Source organism: Etheostoma spectabile, chromosome 4, assembly GCF_008692095.1.
Source record: "Etheostoma spectabile isolate EspeVRDwgs_2016 chromosome 4, UIUC_Espe_1.0, whole genome shotgun sequence".
NCBI classification, from domain to species: domain Eukaryota; kingdom Metazoa; phylum Chordata; class Actinopteri; order Perciformes; family Percidae; genus Etheostoma; species Etheostoma spectabile.
This window is the reverse complement of record NC_045736.1, coordinates 14127052-14148174: the sequence shown is the minus strand read 5'-3', so window position 1 is coordinate 14148174 and position 21123 is coordinate 14127052. Positions and strand designations below refer to the sequence as shown.

Sequence of the window (21123 nt, the reverse complement as noted above, 5' to 3'; positions counted from 1 at the left end):
TACATTATTTTTGTTTATTCGATTAGTTGTCTGGTCTATAAAATTTCAGAAGATGGTGAAAAATGACGATCAGTAATTCCCCGTCATAAAGAGATGAAACTTGAACATATTCACATTTAAGGAGCTGAAATCACAGAATTTATTCCCTTTTTTCCACAAAAAAATGACAGAATAATGGATTATCAAAATGGTTGGTGATTATTTAATAGATGACCTATAATTGATTAAGTGTGTGTCTGTGGCACGGAGGAAGAGGTTATATTATTATATAGGCGTTGGATAAACACACACACACACACACAACAATTACTTGCTTGTGGATCAACTCATTGTTGGTTTTGGTCTTCTATAATCTTCTATAATAAGAAATTATAGAATCTCTTATCCTTAACTTTATTGTTTGCAAGTAAAGGCTCATAGTAGAAATAAAATAAAATAGAAGCTAGGGAAAAAGGGCAGAAGGAAAGGAAGGAAAGCTAGTGAGTCAGAAAGAGAGAGAGAGAGAGAGAGCATTCATTTTCAGACAGAGTCAGGAGGGGGACGAGTGACCAACCATCAGCGAGAGTGAAGGCTTTTTAACCGCTATTTAATCGAGAATCAGACAGATACCTGGAGACCCCCAAACTGTCTGGACTATGGGGGGGACCAAACCTTTACTGGACTCTTTCTCAACACTGTAGATACAAAGCTGGATCCAGAAACCCTGCTCCTGTCAATCCTCCAACAGCGTTTTCCGGACTCTACCAGGAAACTCCTCTGGTACTAATCTCTTTCAGGATGCTTTTCCAGAACTAAACTTTTCCTTGGAACTCTACAGGTACTAATTTTTATCTGGGCTCTCTTCTAGTATTTGACACTTTTCGGATTCTAAAAGCACCAAAGACTTTGCAGATGCTCAACCGGTACCAGCTGATTCTGGTACTGAATTCTTTATGGACGCTGAATACTAAAAACCAGACATTTTCTGGACACAATACCAGTACCAGACTCTTTTAAGACTCTCTATGTGGATTCTTTACCAGTGTCTCTAGTATTTCTGACCAGCGCTAAACCCCGGTTTGGACGGTGTTCTTCACACCGTCTGAACTCTCTACTGGAAACAAGCTCCTTCTTGTTGTGTCAGAATCACACTTTCTGCAGTCTCCAGACTGTTTCCGGATTCTCTTCTGTTTTCGAGCTCTTACCGGACCCTCTAAGTAGTACCAGACTCTTTCTTGACACTCCTCACCTGCATTAATCCTATTTTGAACATTTACACCTGGATCCTCCAGGACCAGTTTGAAAATATTTCTGGACGCTCTCTTGGTACTGGGAAGGGTCCAGATCCTGTACTGGGCTTTGTGGTGAGCAGTATGGTGGTGGGGCAGAGCCCCCTCTGTCTGCTGGTACACCGGTTTAAGTCTTCAGGCTCTGTGGAGTACGGCAAAGGGAACAACAACATGGGGAAACAGGTGGAGGTAAGCCAGAGGAAATGACCTCTGTGGAACTACTACTATAATCCCAGCCCTCTATTATTTAGTTGTACTAAGTTTTAGGTAGGAGGTTTTGTCTTTGCTTGGTTTGTATACTGGCCCGATAACTTTGTGTGAGGGTGTAGCATGGGCCAAGGAAGAGAAGGTTATTGGAAGTTATGAAGTAGAGAGAAGAAGTAAAGTTAAACAGGCTGCCCGGCAACAGTAGTAAACGCTGTCGTATCGTCAAACATGGCATCTGTGTACTCAAGTTATTAACGTAACTGTCGCTTACCTCCAATTCAAAATGCCTGTCTGCCATTCCCATCGATGTAACTAACACTCTTTTCATGAGACTGTTTTTAGCTTTGACTAAGCGACTTCTAATGTTTTTACACATCCTCTTGTAAAATGCCACTTCTTTTCCCAGTGTGGTGTCTCTCTCTTTCCCCCAATGTAAGGCCGTTTTACTCCCCGTGGTCTCCACAGGAAGACTTTATACAGATGTTTTTACAGGAGAACCTGCTCGGCCAGTCCTCATAGCCGTCCATGTTAAAATGGAAAGTGCAGCGCGAGTTATTCACGAGTTACAAAAAATTAGAGGTGCACAACCAAGAGACTTGCAGAGCCTTTGTGCAAGATGCAAAAGACGGGATGACGTCATTTTCCCCTCGCGTCAGGGACACTACGGCGGTTTAAACCTAGCTTAAGCGATTGTATGTTCAGTACAAAGTCCGACTGGCGAGTTAAAGTGTTGAAGTGAACAAACAACCAAGGGTAAAAATGTTGTTCCCAAAAACCCCAAATGCCCCAACCAAAGACACCAACCAATCACGTTGTGTTGTTTACTAGGGCTGCCCTCGACTAAAGAAATCCTTAGTTGACTAACACTATGATTTTGTCAACTAATGGATTACTTGATTTAATCTACAGAGCTGTGCGCTTTGAGGCTAGAAAAGCACAATACAAATGTAGTTAAGTAACCATCCGTAAAACTGAGTTTCTACACAATTAATCCTGCAAAAGCACCACTCTAAATCTTGTGTTCACCAGAAATGGGCTCATAAGTTTCTTGGAAGTAAGTAATTAAGCATGAATAAGCATAAAAAATAACTTCTCAACTAAAAAAAATCCAATCAACAAAGAGGGGACAGTCCTAGTGTTTACTTATGACGTTGTCCGAACCATAGGCTGTACAGATGGCAAACTTTATTTCTCCTTTCACCCTTGACAAAGGCAGCGTTGACCGTCTTTTCACTCTTACCTTTCACAATAAAATCAGTATTTTGCTAAAAGCAAAATCAATATATTATCCTACTCCTATAGTACTCAGCTATATCTTACTTAGCTCAGTGTTAACGTTCCCTGCTCGGCTGTAATTGTACTCAAACTGCAGACTCTGGCTACGGTACATTCACTTGCTATCGCCATCTTTAAACTTTAACTCTGCTCCATTTGATCTCTCTCGTCCGCTCTCACCTCATCTCCCTCATCTGTTTTAAAATAACCACAGGTGAGCATTTCACATTTTGGTGTTGTTTATTCGTTACGCCCCGTGGTGTGTAAAAGCCTTAACACTAGAACCTGCAGACACTATGGTGGTGCGATAACCGCCAAACCCGACACCAAAGAGCATCTCTATCCTTTTGTTTGCGATTTATCGTTTCGACATCGTGAAGCCCTACACCACGTTCCTAATGCCAACTACTGTCCTTACTACTACTGTTATTGCTAAAGACAACATGGCATTAAATGAGTCCTTTCATAAATTTCTCTTCTGTTATTCAGAAGGTCACTTGTCTGTTTTGTGACGACAACTTCTGGGATGGTTATGAAAACAATTTCTGCTCAGGGTCTCAAAACAGCCTGTTTGTCCCTGGAGGCTGTTTTTTTCCAATTTGAGAAAAGAAAAAAAATAAGCAAAAGGTGAAGTTGCAGGCCTCAAACTAGGACGTGTGATGTAAGGGAACCGCGTGTTGTTTGTCATGATGTGAAGCTCTTGTTAGATTTTCCATGTGTCCCCTTAGGCTTGAACATTCCTCTCAGTTCTCTTCTTCACTTCTTTAAGCAGTCCGACACTGTCCTTCCCTGTTTAGGTGTTACTCTTGTTTTTTAATGCCTATTTCCTAACCTAGTTCTGGCCTGATTTGCTCATTGACCAAGTCCTCCCAATTAAAGAACAACATTCGTATTTGATCCTTCATAGTGTTTTGTTTTCTAATCTAAGGCCACTATTGTCAAGACAACATCTGCCGCAATCATGGTTTAAAAAGAAGCTGTCAGTAGATTATGGTACTGTGTGGGAATCTGATGATTTCATATCACAGGTGATGAAATATCACGTTAGAAGACATTAAACATGAATTTTTTTTTTTTTTTTAATTAATTTTTTATTTGGAAAGGCAAAATTGCAATTATTTTGTACAATCCAGCTTCCACCACATTGGAAGTATGAGAATGAAAAACATAAGCCCAACCAGGTTTTTTTTTTTTTTTTTTTTTGTAGAATAACAGAACAACCATAACAGAAGAGTGAGTGGGGGGGATGAAGGGTCAGGTCTGAGATTTCTTATGTTAGGGGAAAAACACAATCAAGAGCGTAAATTTGCCATAATCCTGAGCCAAAGTACAATACACAGAGAAACAGTACTTGCATGTAATAGACATATTTAGTCCACAGGAATTACTGATTTATATAGTTTGTCCATTTAGACCAGATCCTGAAGAATAATTCCCTTCGGCCTTGGACAGAAAAGATATCTTCTCCAGAATGTAAATGTCCTGTACAATCTTGAACCATTCCTCAACAGTAGGAGCTTCAGGCTTCAACCATTTTCTAGTGATTGCCTTTTTGCTTGCTGCCAGGAGCACCAACAGCAGTTTTTTATCTTCCAGAGTCCAGTTATCAAGTGAAATGTTTCCTAAGTATAGGGATTCACATTTACATGGGATCCTTTCAGTAAAGATGTTATTCAGGTGGGAACACATTTGTTCCCAAAAACCTTTAATAACCGGACAATCCCAGAAGATGTGATGATGATTTGCCCCGTCTGTTCCACAGAGTCTCCAACATGCGTCTCCGCTGCCCTGATGTTTTTTCTGAACTGGAGTTACAAAAAAACGAACAGTGTTTTTCTAAACATGAATTTTAAAAGATTAGACTAAACGTGTACTATAGGCTGTTTCACGAGTTTTTCTGGCTCTTTTTAAAAGTCTTGACCAGAGAGTCAATCTGCTGTAAACCTGCTCTAATTATATAACCAGTTGTTTTGTTGACCCACTGCACTCAATTGATCTTTGTCAAATTAAATCAACTGAAGCCCCATCACACACAGAAACCCATTACAACATGTCCAATGGAAACTTCTCAAGTGTAGAGAAAATAAACTGCATATGTATTATCCTCACTTACAGCAAATACAACCGTATCATCTGGCAGTTGAGCGTAAACACACCGACTTAAATAACATAGTTAAACGGTGGTGTTTCCATTCTTCTTCATTCTCCTTAACTGTTGATTTTAAAAGACAAAAAAAAAAAAAACTTGTTGGTTTTGGTAAAATTATTGAAAATCTGTCAGATTTGGGACTTGAACTTGAAGCTGACGATGAAAATCTATCTGTGACTTGGAGGCGATCGAGGACGAAAAAAACGAAAACCATCTGAGGTCGATTTTATTTTTGGTCAACTGATCCCTGGCTGTGTTGATGGAAACTGAGTTTGATGGTTCCTGTTTTCCAGTAGGTCAGCAGACCGTTCACGCTCGCGCACACACACACACACACACACACACACACACACGTATTGATTTATTGTAAGTCTGTATCGAGGACATGCATCCTGGAGGCAGTTTCACACACAGAGACACAACCTAAAATATGGAGACCTGAGTTCAGAGAGGGAAGGGCTTTGATTCATTGTTTGACCAGCAGCATATTACAGCAGTAACAATACAGAGTAAACTTTACAACAAATAACTAAGACATTGTACACACACACACACACACACACACACACACACACACACACACACACACACACACACACACACACACACACACACACACACACACACACACACACACACACACACAGTCGTGTCTGCCTATCTTTGTGGGGACCAGTCATTGACATAATGCATTCCCTAGCCCCTTACCCTAACCTTAACCATCAAACCTAATGCCTAACCTTAACCTCACCCTCACCCTAACCCTAACCATAACCTAACTCTAACCCTACCTAAACCAAGTCTTAGTCCTCAAAAGACCCTTTAACGGTATGGGGACCAGCATTTTGGTCCCACAAAGCACTCAGGTCCCCAAAGTATACTGTTTTCACAATTTTGGTCCCCACAAATGTAGCTATACCTAGACCACACACACACACACACACACACACACACACACACACCACACTGTTTAAAAACCTCAGACTGGACACTGTGTTCCAAACCTTTTGGCACTTGATCTAGAGTATAATTCTATTGAATAATTAATTTGTCAGGTAAAACCTCCAAACATTTCTAGACAGATGGAAATGTGTGCATTCATCCCCCCCACCCCCACCCCCACCCAAAGCCCTAATCTTGTTAAAACCACCATTTCTGTGAATGTGTTAACTGGCATGCGACATGTAACAATTGTTGGGTTTTAAAAAGATAAAACTATGTTAATATTTTGAAAACGATGTACATTTGGTCTAGTTACAAATCAGTTGACCCTGCAGCTGGGCGAAAAGGGATTATATCAATACTAACTTCCTGACAATAAAACCTGAGAGTTCAGAGATGGGACTTGATCTTGAGAAAACATCTGACCGATAGGGAAAGTTTTAATTTGAGGAACCACCCTCAACTTCTTTGGGTCAAATTTGGGACTTGGAACTGATTTTGGGACTGGCCTCATGTGACTCCATCAGGGAGAAGCAGGGATCAAGTCCGCTGTCAGCTGCAGTGTCTTTATGTTTTGTGTTTTATTGTCTTTGTCTTATCATCTTCATCATGCTGTTTCATTAAACCTTTTCTCAATTCTCCATTGGAACTCCAGCTTCTCTTCGTCTTCATCAAATCTAAGAACACGTGAAAGTTTTTTCTAACACAATCTAACGTCTAATGTATCAACAATCCACGCAACTAACCTTATACACTCATAGCAACATCTATGAGGCCAAGGGCATTAAAATGAAGTATATCAATCTCATAATAAAGAACCCCCCCCCCCCCTCGCCCCCTTCCACTAGGCTGGCTACGGGCCTGCCCTCATATGGGCTTCACACGTTGTGTTGTGTGAAGTCTCACGTGGAGCACAGGACTTGTTTTTGTGTGATGATGTGAACGTAGTTTGACTCTGTTCTCTCCTCCAGGAGCCCAGCACCAAGCGCAGTAAACTGGTATCCAGGTTGACGTCTCTGGCCGGCCTGCTGCAGCCCGTTAAGACCGCTCCGCTGAAGAGGATTGGCCAGACGCTGCAGGTAAACCGCCACTCAGACGTCCCCCCCCCAGTCACAATAAGGTTGTAAAGTGGGAGGGGCTGCTGGTTCCAGAAGGGTTTATTCATACAACACAGAAACAAGAGATGTTCCGTCTGGTCTTTAACTTGGACATTGCCCCTGACCCAGAGCTGCCGCTCTTTGGGTGTTCAGAAAAGGCTCTCAGGTATCCGCCTGAGACGCAACAAGCACTAATGCTTGGCATGGTTGCCGCAAAGAAAATGATTCTTCTGGACTGGAAGTCGCCCACTCCTCCCTGCTTTCAAAAATGGCTTAATGAAATGACTGGGATCATCCAGATGGAAAGGATACGCATGCAAAACTCTAAAACACAAAACCGCTTTCTGAGCATCGGCGACCATTCATTGACTATCTTCAAAACATGTGATTCTTTTCTGTAGAGATGTGCTCTTGACTGTAGTGCAACTTGTATTGCTATGACATCTGAACGTGTAGATGACAGCAATATGACATCTATCCAAGACATGCTTTTAATCTTAATTTTCCTGGCAGCTCCGTTGTTTGTGTTGGTTTTTTTGCCTTTTTTTCTGTCCCGTTTTGTTATATAAAACCTGAACAATTTGAAAATAAAATGTATTCATTTGTTCATTTTATGAACTCCAGTAATGATTTCCACTTTGTGTCTTTTGTCAATTTGGCATACTTTAATACAGATGTATAGTATAATTAACCCATACCATGTACCCAGTTTTCTCAACACCTAGTCTTTAGCTTCCACTTGCCGTTAGCGGTGCACATTGGGAGATGTAGTTAACTTCTCCACTGACCTTTTTATGCATGTCGCCTTGTAGCTTTGATATTTTAGTCAAAGAATCAGATATTTTCTGACATAGTTAGTCATCCTCAGACGATCCAACCGGGAGAGTTTCATGCCAATCCATGCTGTCGAAGCTCCAACTGTGAAATAACATTATATACGGGATAAAGGGCTTTTACTTCTGCAACCAGCGGCGCCTAACTAGCTCTTCCCACTTTACAACACTATACTCAACCGATGCTGAAAATAAAGAGTTTTTAGTTTTGACAACTATCAGTAAAATATCTGAAAGAAATATTGTATGGTTTTGTATTTTATAACGAATTAAACTCTGGGCTATTATTTGATTATTTCCCCATCTCTCTGCCTCTGCAGCGGTCCATCAGTTTAAATAATGAGAGTCAGACGGAGAGAGCAGCTCGTCCTCTTCCCTCCTCCTCCACGATGAAGACGCGCGTCGTCTCAGCGTCAGTCTCCAACCCTTCTTCCTCCATGACTGCGACACGGGTTTCCACGGCAACTTTCCCGCCCGCCAAGCGCCGTGACAGCAAGCTTTGGAGTGAGACGTTCGACGTCAGACTGGGAGCGACGCAGCCTCTGAGCCCAAAAGAGATCAAACGACAAGAGGTGAGAGACGCACTGCTACTGAAGGATTCTTTAGAGGAAATTTACAGAAGAAATACAAATGACAATATATATATATTTATATATTATATATATATATATATATATAAACATACAGCTTTACCACAACCTACTTTTGACAAAAAAGAAATGCCACGCATAGATAGCCTGACCTAATTCTAAGACCATCTCTCTCTCTCTCTCTCTCTCTCTCTCTCTCTCTCTCTCTCTCTCTCTCTCCTCTCTCCCCTCCCCCTCTCCCCCTTTCTCTTACAATCTCCCTCTCCCTCCCTCCCTCCCTTCCTGCAGGCTATATTTGAGTTGGCTCAGGGCGAGCAAGACTTGGTGGAGGATCTCAAGTTGGCTAAGAAGGTAAACAAAACCCTTTACTTTCCTTTGAAGAACTGACTTTCCTTCTGTATTTATTCTGTGGTACCAGTTGTTTCTGAGCATGCTTAAGTGTGTGTGTGTGTGTGTGTGTGTTTGTGTCACAGGCTTACCATGACCCGATGCTGAAGCTGTCAATCATGACTGAGCAGGAACTGAACCAGATCTTTGGCACTCTGGACTCGCTGATACCCCTGCATGAAGGTAGGCGGGAGCATCTCCTACCTTAAGCGTTCTCACTCGATACTCGACCAATTTCAAAGATTATTATTTATTAGTCATTTACACACAAAGCATAGGTAAGTAGGGTCCAGGTTGAAAAATTCTAAAACTACCCTTTAATGTCTTGTCCTTCCAAAAACAGGAGTTTGGGTTGTTTGCATTTCTTTAACAACAATTGGGACTAGTTGAAGGAACTTGTTTTGGTGGAACATTTAAACCCCGCAAAAGAAAACGCCACATAAAATTTTACATGAAGTTAACTGTTGACACAATTCAGTAACATGAGCTATTTAAATTAGCTTGATGCATTGGTAAACCTCATTTGCTCTTACCAGTGTATCGCCATGTGTAGTTTGTCTACAGTAAATCCCCAAATGTCCCAGTTAGAGGGAAAATGTCGTAACAAATTCTTTTTAAGTCTTTACAATCATTCCCAGAGGAACCAAGCAGGCCTGCCTTGTTGCACGATCCAAATGTTCTTGAAACCCTACCATTGTCAGCGTGTAGAGGAAGGATTTTGAGAATGACAACATGCAGAGAGCGTCGCCGAATGTCAGGCAGTTATTTTGGAAATGTACTTCCGTTGATCCAGACTACCAGCTGCATATCGACCTGGAACGGACTGAAATGTGTCCGTGATACCAAGTCTTAAAAACTGTCAGGTAGCAGTTTCTGATTGACATGGCTTGAGTTCAGACATTCACTTCATGCTCCTGCAGTGCGGCTGTATCAGTATTTCTGCATGTCACAAAAAAATGTTCTGTATGTGTGTCCTCTTTTATCTTCCCATGCTGCTCTGGGTCCTGCCCTATTTAAATTCTTTCATATTTTTTAAAAACGTCTCTCCTCAGACCTGCTAAGTCGCCTCAAAGATGCCAGAAAACCAGACGGGTCCACAGAACATGTGGGTCACATCCTGACTGACTGGGTGAGTGAGTGTTTCTCTTAAAATAAATTAAACATTCTGAAAATAAATACAGTTTTCCTTGTCTCCTGTACTGCGTAGTAACCGTGTGTCTCTGTTTCCGGGTCCCTGCAGCTTCCTTGTCTCAGCTCCTACACCTCGTACTGCAGTAACCAGGTGAAGGCCAAGGACTTGTTGGACCAGAAGAAGCAGGATCGACGGGTCCAGGACTTCTTGCAGCGCTGTCTCCAGTCACCCTTTAGCAGGAAGTTGGACCTGTGGAACTTCCTGGACATCCCCCGCAGCCGACTGGTGAAATACCCGCTGCTGGTCAGGGAGATCCTGAAGCACACGCCCAACGACCACCCGGACCGGCAGCACCTGGACGAGGCGGTGAGGATAACCAGCTTTAGGATACTGTAGTACCTGTTCCCTCAAGTCGGATCCCTTCCCTGTCAACCGACGGTATAGAATAAATTAATATAAGACTAATCAGAACAGGAGTCGTCCAGACTCATTGTCTCCTTCCCAATTCCATTACTAGTACTTGCCTACCTGTGAACAGGAGAATCCCTATACCTGGAATACCACTAGCCGGTATGGTTGGAGATACTGATTGCCATCATTGTGTACTGTGGCCGTGACCGTTGGGTTAACCTTTCCTGAAAGTCTGATCCATCAGAAAATCAGAGGTGAAAGAGTAAAAATAATATCAACTAATAAAAGACCATTACCTGACCATTACTTCAATCAACGTAAATTGTCATCAAGTGACAAGCACAAATATAATTTAAAACTGACTAGAGTAAACCTATTGAGTGACTTTTTACATGTGGGACTCGGTTATTTGAAACCAACATTAGAAAACATGAAGTTCTAGATACAAGAGTCTTGGGCTTATTGCTATACAACACAGTAATTGTCACAGTCATGGGAAAAGTTGAAAATTAACATGTTAAAACTTTCAAAGTTTATGTTGAATTTAGAGAAACACCTCAAGTGATCTTGATTAACACCAACAATTTGTGAATTATTTTGGAAGTAGGGGTATAACTTTATGTTGTATGTTAAAAACTAGTCTCTAATTGCCAGACCTACCTCCACAGCACTGCCGAGGAGGGTCTGGCTAGTCCACACAGCATGCTGGTTGAGAGAAAAACGTGCTCTGTTTTTTTTTTTTTATATTAATTTTTCTTCAAACCAATCAAAATCGTCTTGGACAGCGCTTAGGAACTTGTTTTGGTGGAACATGTGTACGTTGAAATGTTTTAGTTGTGCAACAGAAAACTCCGATTGGACAGATAGTCTAGCTAGCTGTCTGGATTCACCCTGAAGAGATCTGAGGACCAGGTAAGCATAGTCCTCAGATTGGACAGATAGTCTAGCTAGCTGTCTGGATTCACCCTGCAGAGATCTGAGGACCAGGTAACCATAGTCCTCAGATTGGACAGATAGTCTAGCTAGCTGTCTGGATTTACCCTGCAGAGATCTGAGGACCAGGTAACCATAGTCCTCAGATTGGACAGATAGTCTAGCTAGCTGTCTGGATTTACCCTGCAGAGATCTGAGGACCAGGTAACCATAGTCCTCAGACATCAGCCGGAGGTTAGAACTTCAACACAAAGAAAGACGAAGGTAACGGACATCCGGCTGAAAACAGTGACGTCCGGTGGAATATCTGGCGGCACCGGACGAGGATTTTGGCTATAGACTAGTTAAAAACAAATCAGATTAATCTGGATGAAAATCAATAATATAAATGAATTTCTTCCTTTAATTTTTTTTTAATTTGAGGTACAAGGGTCCTCTACATTAACATGTTGTCATTGATTCTCATTGAAAAGGGCAACAGAGAGCAGCTGGAGCGAGCAGAAGGAATCATAATGCAGCGGCCACGTTACACTGAATAACGAGAGATCAGATCAGGTGACGTTACAATCCATCCTAAGACGGAGTGTGTTTGCTCTCCAGATGCTGAGGGTTCAGAGCGTGGTGGCGGACATCAACAGGCGGACGGGGGAGTCGGAGTGTCAGTTCTACAAGGACCGCCTGTTGTACACGGAGGACGGACAGAGGGACGAACTCATCGACCGGTCCAGGACCCTCAGCTGCCACGGAGAACTGAAAAACAACAGAGGACTCGTCAGTAGAGTTTTTTTGTTTTGTTTACAATTTTATACCAACCTATAAACCCCTTTTTATGCATGACGTACTCTCTCTCATCTGTAGCCAAGACAGTCCTTCTGTAAAACTCGTGTTTCTCAAAAGAAGGGCGGGGTATAGCCACTGATTTCCCAAATAAATTTGATTCTGATTCCCAATGTCCCGATTCAATTACATTTACGATTCAATGTCAATTAGGTCAGGGGAGTTTCAGTTACAATACCAATTTTGCTTGGATTTAAAGGAGCTTCTCAGAGAACTGGGGCTGTAAAGTGTACAAGCAAGAAGTAAACCCTGAAATATTTTTCACAATGCAGCAGTTTAATGTTATTATTACCCTCAAAAGGTTTCTTTGAAGTAGGGGTGGGACAATATATCAATACGTTGGTGCCAAATATTGATATTTTAAGGAATAAAATAGATTAGATTAGATTAGATAATACTTTATTCATCCCACAGTGAGTGGGGACATTTCCTTGTTACAGCAGCATTTTCTACAATAAAAGCAAAACAAACAAACAAACAAGGAAACACACAAGAAAAACAGGCAAACAACAGACAATGAGCCGAAGGTAGACTGAAGTAAAATAAAGTGGCGTCAAATAAAGGTTTTGTAAAGTAAAGTGCGGTTGCCATAGTACAAGAAACAATATTGCAGTGTAATTAAGTAACGTAAAATTAAATTAAATATGTAATTAAAGAAATGAAGCAAAAGTAGGTGACAATAATATGAGTCATATTTACCTGTGACTAGGGGTGTGACGAGACGCTTACTCCACGAGACGAGACACATCACGAGATTGGGTTCACGAGAACGAGACGAGACGAGATTTTTAAAAACAATTTAAAGAAATCCTCGATGAAATATATGAATGGAAAATAGTTTTTTTATTCAACTGAAAAATCACAAAATGCAAAACAATTTAGGTGCATTTTGAAATCAACTATTAATGATGAATGTTATTTAACTTTTTTTTGCAAAGGACGTGCAAACACTGCAAAATGTTTTGTATAAACTCTACCAACTGGCTTCTGCCCTGTACAATTTCACACGAGAAATCTAACTCCTTTCCACAAACCGAACATAAAAAAATAAACAGTATAAATAAAATGAATGTGTAAATAACAGAAAAATAACATTTAAAATGCAAACAGTAAGTGTATCAATAACCAAAGTACTGCTCTCTCAAAACTGTGCAAACAAACAACAAAAAACCAAAATGTTGCCACACAAAGGATTTAAAAGTGGCAGGGGGATCTTCAATTGTAATTTCACGCTCCATCACGCTGACATCACATCGCCTCACGAGACAACTTTTCACCTCGACGAGAAATCTCGTCATGTTTTAATCTCGCGAGATCTCGTAAAACGAGATCTCGTCACACCCTTACCTGTGACCATAAAAATTTTTGAAAAAGTAAGCACTTGTAATGGAAAAATATAAATACTGATAATAAAGATATACAGAGTGTGTGTGGAGTAGATGAAAAAACAGGAACAGAAACTACAACATTCTCAGGTGGTGCAGGTGTTGTAGAGCCTGACAGCTAGACAGCTTAGACAGCTCTAAATAGATTTCCGTGCTCCATATCGCTGCTCGCTGTATCGTGAAATTATCGGTTCCGTGAGCCGTGTATCGTATCGTATCGTATCGTATCGTGAGGTACCCTGTGATTCCCTAATTTAGTATTTAGAGAAAAAGTACTTTTTAATTAACAGGACAAACATGTCTCTCTAAGAACAAGACAGTTTATTGTTGTGTCTACCTTCATGTAATGCCTTGTCCATAACGTATAAAATAACATATAACTAATAATATTTATTGTAGTCATAACAATAACTTTATTTTATTGGGATTGTTTACTTTAGGTCTTCATCTTTGCTACACATAAACTACTACTACTACTACTACCACTACTACTACTACTACTACTACTACTATACTACTACTACTACTACTAATACTTCGATCATTTTACCAATACATACCGAACAAAGAAAGATATAAACAAATATTTTATCTTTCATTTCTGTAGAAAGAAAGAGCACTTTGATGTACACAAAAACACCTAATAGAGCAATCACCAAGTGAAGAAAAGTGAACGTCTGCATCTCTCTCTCTCTCTCTCTCTCTCTCCTCTCTCTCTTTCTCTCTCTCTCTCCTCTCTCTCTCTCTCTCTCTCTATTTCCAGAAGCTCCATGTGTTCCTGTTCCAGGACGTCCTGGTCATCACCAGGTCCGTCTCGCTGAACGACCAGCCAATCAGCTACCAGCTCTGCCGCCAGCCAATCTCCATCCGGCATTTGGACCTGGAGGACCTATCAGACGGGGAGATGAGAGTGGGCGGGTCCATCAGAGGAGCCTTCAGCAACATTGAGCGAAGTCAGTACCTCACAAATATTACAGATAATAATAATAAGAGTTCCAATTCTGAAAACTTTATTTGTATTACACCTTTAAAAACAACAGTGACAAAGTGCTTTGACAGAGGAAACTAAATCGGACAAGATCAGAGCTTGTGACAAAAGCACATACAAATCAATAATTGTAATAGTGAAAACCCAAGATAGTGCCACTTTAAAGGACAGAAATAATGACAATTCAATAAACAAAATAAAAATAACAGGTGATAGGGTAAAAAGACAAGGCAGTGGTCTGCACTGACCTCAACCCCATGCAACACCTTTACACCTTCAGGATGAAGAGGAACGTTGACTGAGCCAGACCCCCAACATTACACCTCACAAATGCTCGTTATATCTGCGTATTAATCTCCATGGTTTTGGAATCCTGTTCAATTATCTTATATGTAGAGCTGCAAATATTAATTGATTATTCAATTAGTTGTTGACTATTAAAATGATTGATAAGTTTCTTTCCTCCTCCGTGACACTGAACTGAATATCTTTGAGTTGTGGACAAAACGAGACACTTGAGGACGTCATCTTGGGCTTCGGGAAACACACTGTTTTCACCATTTTCTGACATTTTATGGACCAAACATCTAATCGATTTATTGAGAAAATAATTGACAGATTAATCAAATGTGAAAAGAATTGTTAGTTGCAGTGCTATTATAAAAACTGATTAGTGTTGTTCAGAAATCACAATAAACAGAGATAAATTCCCTAAATGTTTAAGAAAAGCTGAAGCAATGTGTCCTACATGTGAACGATATCATACAGTCATGATAATAGTCGAGGTGATGTGATGCAGTCCGTGTTGATGTCTGGAGGAATGTGGCTCTGCGGTGGTATGCTGCCTGGCTGGTTACAGGAGGGTGTGTGTGTGTGTGTGTGTGTGTGGTGTGTGTGTGTGTGTGTGTGTGTTGTGTGTGTGTGTGGTGTGTGTGTGTGTTTGTGTGTGTTGTCTGGAGTGTGTGCGTGCGTGTGTGTGTGGGTGTGCGCCACATGACCCGATGCTGAAGCTGTCAATCACTAATCAATTAACCAACAATGACAATAATCCTTAGTTACAGCCTTTCCCATATGGGTGGAATGTGTACACATAGTTTGGCTGTATATGTCTGGTTATTTTCTGTGTTCACGTGCATAAATTACTTTGGCCGACACATTTAATCTCTCAAATATCAAAATGGGTATCAAGTTCAAAAAGTCTGTATCCGTCAGGCTTGAATTTATACACACATTCTGGATTAAAACGGAGAACAGGTTAAGTTTGACAGAATTCAACATAAGAATTTAAGAAACATATCTTCAAAACTATTGCCGGTCCGTAATAATCCCTCATGTCTCCTGCTGTCTCTCTCTCTCCTCCAACAGCAAAGAACTTCTTCCGGGTGTCGCACCGGACGGGAGGTCAGCTGCAGAGCCACTGCTTCCAGGCCAGCGACGCCTTCAACAAACAGCAGTGGATCAACTGCATCAGACAAGCCAAAGAAGCCGCGGCACTGACTGGAGACCAGCCACCACAGACAGGACAATGTCTGGAGACAGCGCTGCTTGGACAGATAGGGCTGCTTGGTGAGACTGGTCTGAGTTTGCGCAGTGAAGATAAAAATGGGGTGTGGGGAGCGATGGAAACAGGGCTTGGGGTGGATGGAGAGGAAGGTCTGAGTGGAGAGAAAGATCTCGGTTTGGGGAAAGAGGTTAAGGTGGGTTTGACTGGAGAGACAATATTGGGTAGGGAAGGTGGGACGGGTGTGAAATTAGACGGAGAAACAGGGATGGAGGGTGAGTCGAGGCAGCCAATCGGTGAGGTGGAGACAGGGCAGGTCGGTGGGGAGATGGGGGCAGAGCCCGGAGCCAGAGCAGACTGGAAAATGGATGGAGGGGGAGAAACTCCAGGAGGAGGTGCTGCTGAAGATGTTCCAGCCTTGCTTTTCTCCTCTGCTTCTCCCTGTCAAGAAGAGCAGACGAGGGAGGTGATGGAGGAGGAGCGGAGTGTCTCTGGCGAGGGGGAAGAGGACGGCATGGACACCGGCGAGGTGGACTCACGGCAGCGCGAGGAGCTGAACCTCCGGTGCTGATGCCAGGGCCAAAACCACACTGAGGGACTGGCAGCCAATCAAATTGGGGACTTGATGATGATGTCACTGACAAAAGTCAAAAGAACATCAGACAACCTTACAATACGTAAATATAAATACGTAGATATTGCCTCCGGCTTGCGATATGCATCTCTGCTGCCGCCATCTTGGGATGTACATTTGACCGGTTCCTACCATAACAGACTTTTGAATGTTCAAGAGTAAATAAGCCAAAACTAAGGTTTTTTTTATTTTTTTTATTTTATAACGCACCCCTTTAAATTATATTAAGGCTTAAAGCTGTGTACTGTTGATATCTATGCAAGATGAGGTATTTTAGTTTGAAAACCCACATTTTAAATGTAAAGTATCCTGCATCAGAGATACAGAGGGGAGAACAAGTATTTGATACACTGCTGATTTTGCAAGTTTTCCTACTTACAAAGCATGTAGGTCTGTAATAATTCATCATAGGTACACTTCAACTGTGAGAGACGGAATCTAAAACAAAAATCCAGAAAATAACATTGTATTATGTATAAATAATTTGCATTTTATTGCATGACATAAGTATTTGAAACATCAGAAAAGCAGAACTTAACTTACAGAAACCTTTGTTTGAAACTACAGAGATCATGATGATCCTGTAGTTCTTGACCAGGTTTGCACCCACTGCAGCAGGGATGTTGGCCAACTCCTCCATGCAGACCTTCTCCAGGTCCTTCAGGTTTTGGGGCTGTTGCTGGGCAATACGGACTTTCAGCTCCTTCCAAAGATTTTCTATTGGGTTCAGGTCTGGAGACTGGCTAGGCCACTCCAGGACCTTTAGATGCTTCTCACTTCTTAGTTGCCTTGGCTGTGTGTTTCGGGTCGTTGTCACACTGAAAGACCCAGCCACGACCCATCTTCAATGTTTTTACTGAGGGAAGGAGGTTGTTGGCCAAGATCTCGCGATACGTGGCCCCATCCGTCCTCCCCTCAATACGGTGCAGTCGTCCTGTCCCCTTTGCAGAAGAGCATCCCCGAAGAAAGACGTTTCCACCTCCATGCTTCACGGTTGGGATGGTGTTCTTGGGGTTGTACTCATCCTTCTTCCTCCAAACACGGCGAGTTTAGTTTAGAGCAAAACGCTCTATTTCTGTCTCATAAGACCACATGACCTGCTCCCATTCCTCCTCTGGATCATCCAGATGGTCGTTGGCAGACTTCAGACGGGCCTGGACATGCGCTGGCTTGAGCAGGGGGACCTTGCCTGCCCTGCAGGATTTTACTCCATGACGGCATAGTGTGTTACTAATGGTTTTCTTTGAGACTCTGGTCCCAGCTCTTTTCAGGTCATTGACCAGGTCCTGCCGTGTAGTTATGGGCTGATCCTTCACCTTCCTCGTAATCGTTGATGCTCCACGAGGTGAGATCGAGGGAGATTGATCGTCATCTTGAACTTCTTCCATTTTCTAATAATTGCTCCAACAGTTGTTGCCTTCACACCAAGCTGCTTGCCTATTGTCCTGTAGCCCGTCCCAGCCTTGTGCAGGTCTGCAATTTTATCCCTGATGTCCTTACACAGCTCTCTGGTCTTGGCCAATGTGGAGAGGTTGGAGTCTGTTTGATTGAGTGTGTGGACAGGTGTCTTTTATACAGGTAACGAGTTCAAACAGTGCAGTTAATACAGGTAATGAGTGGAGAACAGGAGGGCTTCTTAAAGAAAAACTAACTGCGAGAGTCAGAATTCTTACTGGTTGGTAGGTGATCAAATACTCATATTATGAAATAAAGTGCAAATTGAAAATCATACAAGGTTTTTTTTTTTCTAGATTTAGATTCCGTTTCTCACAGTTGAAGTGTACCTATGATAAAAATTACAGACCTCTACATGCTTTGGAAGTAGGAAAACCTGCAAAATCGGCAGTGGATCAAATACTTGTTCTCCCCACTCTACACGTCTGTCCTTTTGTAGCAAAGCAAACCAGTTGGAAATACAACGAGAAATCATGATTTAAATTGTGGACAAACCTTGTGCTTCGATAGACACATAAACTAGGAAGCGCGCAATGTCTGTCCCAACATGGCGGCCGCTTCCACTTATCTTTCCAATAAACGGCAGCCGCCAATGCGGTAGGCTATCTACGTATAAATACCTATGGTCAGTACACATTAACCAACGTGTTGCCGAACATTGTAACTGCTGTATCCCGACTGCTGGTCACCGCAGCGCCCAGAAACACTGGGCCCATGTTAACTGCAGGCCTACTAACTGCACGGATGTATTAAGAGAACAAAGATGGCGTCCTGTTCATTCCAGTGAACGTTGCTCACTAGGCACATCCTGCAAAAACGTTTTTACGGGTTCCTCAAGCTTTGCCTTTTTAGGGGGGCTCAGACCAACTTCCTCCTAACTCCCCCCCCCAACTTATTTACTGATATGGCTGTACAAGACTTTAACTTTTCCTCTGACCCAATGTCTCAAATTCTGATTATATAAAGACTTCTGTTGACCTGTTTGTGATGTTCAGAAAAATATATTTAGTGGCTGGGTTAGCTCGGTTGGTCGAGCGGGCGCTTGTGTAGGGGTTTGCCCCTCAGTGCAGCGGCTGCAGGTTCGGCTCCGGCCTGCGGCCCTTTGCTGCATGTTGTTCCCCCTCTGTCTCCCCTTTTGTGTCTTCTTTGTCCTGAGGAAAAGGAGGCCCTAAAATGCCCCATGAAATAGTCTTTAAGAAAAAGCAAAAATATATTTATGGTTTTACTGCTTTAGAAAAAAAAAAAAGCATTTTTGGGGCAGTGGCTGTCACATGAACTGCAGTTCCAACTGTGGCCACTATGCCAAGATTCGCCTCACACCTTAACGTTTATCCTGGGGGTTTTACCTTTTGTCTGAAAGGTTTTCCTAGCTTTTTGCATTTGAAACCCTATCAGTGAATGATAGATAATGAATCATGCTTGTAGCCGCTTAATAGCACTTATGCAATATTGAAAAACATGAAGACTTGAAGGGAAATTCCTGAATTGTGACTATTGGACACTTAGCATAAGCCGCCTACAGCTTTCCAAAACTAATTAAACAGTAATCATCTAAAACTTGTACTTTGGATCCACAATTTGGGGTATTTTTGTTCTTCTGGTGAATCATTATTATTTTTTTGCATCTTAGCAATTCTCCTTACTTTCTTTAAATAATGTCTTAAATCAGTTGTAATGACTGAAAACATTGGAAACGAACAACAGCTCACGGTGCTCTGTAGCCGGCTCCCAGTAACATTTTCTCAGCTAAATTTAACTGTAAACACTGCTTAGATTAACTTTTGAGTGACTTTTTGTCACATGACCAGCCGGCAGTCGCATGATATTGTAGTCATGTCATGCGAATGGCTGTGCATGGGTTTTTGTACTATATCATGAGAATGCATTGCGGTGAACATTGCAGACATTTTGTGTACAAATGGAATTCATGGGAGACACGGTTACCCATACAGTATTGTAATTTTAGCACGTAGTCAACGTAATGCATTGCAAATACGTTCAACACATGTTAAGTAGATTATCAGTTTTGACCATATATCCCGACAGTTTTTCCACAATGTCCAACTGTGCAACTGAAACAGCTTGCAACTGCTGTAGGTGTTACTGCATAGCTGACATATTCAGTGATTTGCCATAGCAATCTTGAAGAAAGAGCCTGTTGCGTATGTACTGTATGTATGTAAAGAATGTATAGTAAGTCTATATGTATATGAATGTAGGAACAAAGCCAACCATGCCTGTATGTTATTTAATGTGCTTACACATTACACGGGAAATATGACTTACAATTTCGAGACAATCAGTTTGATATTACAAATGGCCATCGTCAGGATGGTTGTGATGCTGTCGGTTGCTCTTTATTCTGCTGAGTAAAACATTTAAGAGTAATATTTAGTGGAGCTATCATCTAATGTTTGGATTGTTATAAGACCAAAACATTAATAAATTGTTATAAAAGAAGCCAATCAGTGACTGGGTGGTTACTGGGGTTGCAAAGAAAATGTTGCCATATTAGATTAAAGACTAAAAGAACATTTTTTAAAGTTTTTTTTTTTTTAACCTTTTTAAGCAAGTTACAAAAATATAGCCCCGGGATATTAATGTGGATTGTAAAATGGAGAGGACCTGAAATTGGAACCTGAGGAACAGGAAAGACACGGCACAGGAAGAGAGAGAGAGAGAGCACGCAGTTCAAACCCGACAAACGGAGGAGCAGAGCACACCAGCAACAAATCAACACGCCGCTGCAGTTGCAGAACTACAAAACTGGCCTGTCCATACTTTAAAAACTACTCCAACAAACAGCCACACTGGCCCTAAGACTGGAACTCTGTTACATGGGTCAGCTTATGATCACTTATGCCCAACCTGTGTAGTAATGAAAACAAAAAAGGACATGGAAAACTGCCATCACAGTTTCGAAGAACAAATATGAGTGTGTGGGAGTAGGTGTGTATGTCCCTGATTTTGAAATATCCATCTCCAAAATGCATGTACAGCAGAAATATTGGCAGCCATTATTAAGTTAGTGGGTTGAAGAGGTCTGACCTGATAGGGTGGTGGTTAGCCCGGACTCAATATCTAACTAGGAAAACACAC

At 41.7% G+C, this 21123-nt stretch overlaps 1 protein-coding gene across 3 annotated transcripts in view; it reads left to right on the top strand.

Moving 5' to 3' along the window:
* arhgef3 (Rho guanine nucleotide exchange factor (GEF) 3) overlaps window positions 1–20406 on the top strand; it is a 44345-nt gene extending 23939 nt beyond the window's left edge. For 2 of the 3 annotated variants that reach the window (XM_032513750.1, XM_032513752.1), the window contains 9 exons: window positions 6813–6920; window positions 8092–8343; window positions 8650–8712; window positions 8835–8931; window positions 9801–9877; window positions 9989–10246; window positions 11825–11995; window positions 14210–14399; window positions 15800–20406. In XM_032513750.1, coding sequence (XP_032369641.1) covers window positions 6813–6920; window positions 8092–8343; window positions 8650–8712; window positions 8835–8931; window positions 9801–9877; window positions 9989–10246; window positions 11825–11995; window positions 14210–14399; window positions 15800–16506 — 1923 coding nt within the window. In that variant the 3' untranslated portion in view covers window positions 16507–20406. Of the gene's footprint in view, window positions 1–608; window positions 1458–6812; window positions 6921–8091; window positions 8344–8649; window positions 8713–8834; window positions 8932–9800; window positions 9878–9988; window positions 10247–11824; window positions 11996–14209; window positions 14400–15799 lie in introns of those variants that run through there. The other variant, XM_032513751.1, reaches the window with a different exon arrangement.
* Window positions 20407–21123: the final 717 nt, after the last annotated feature.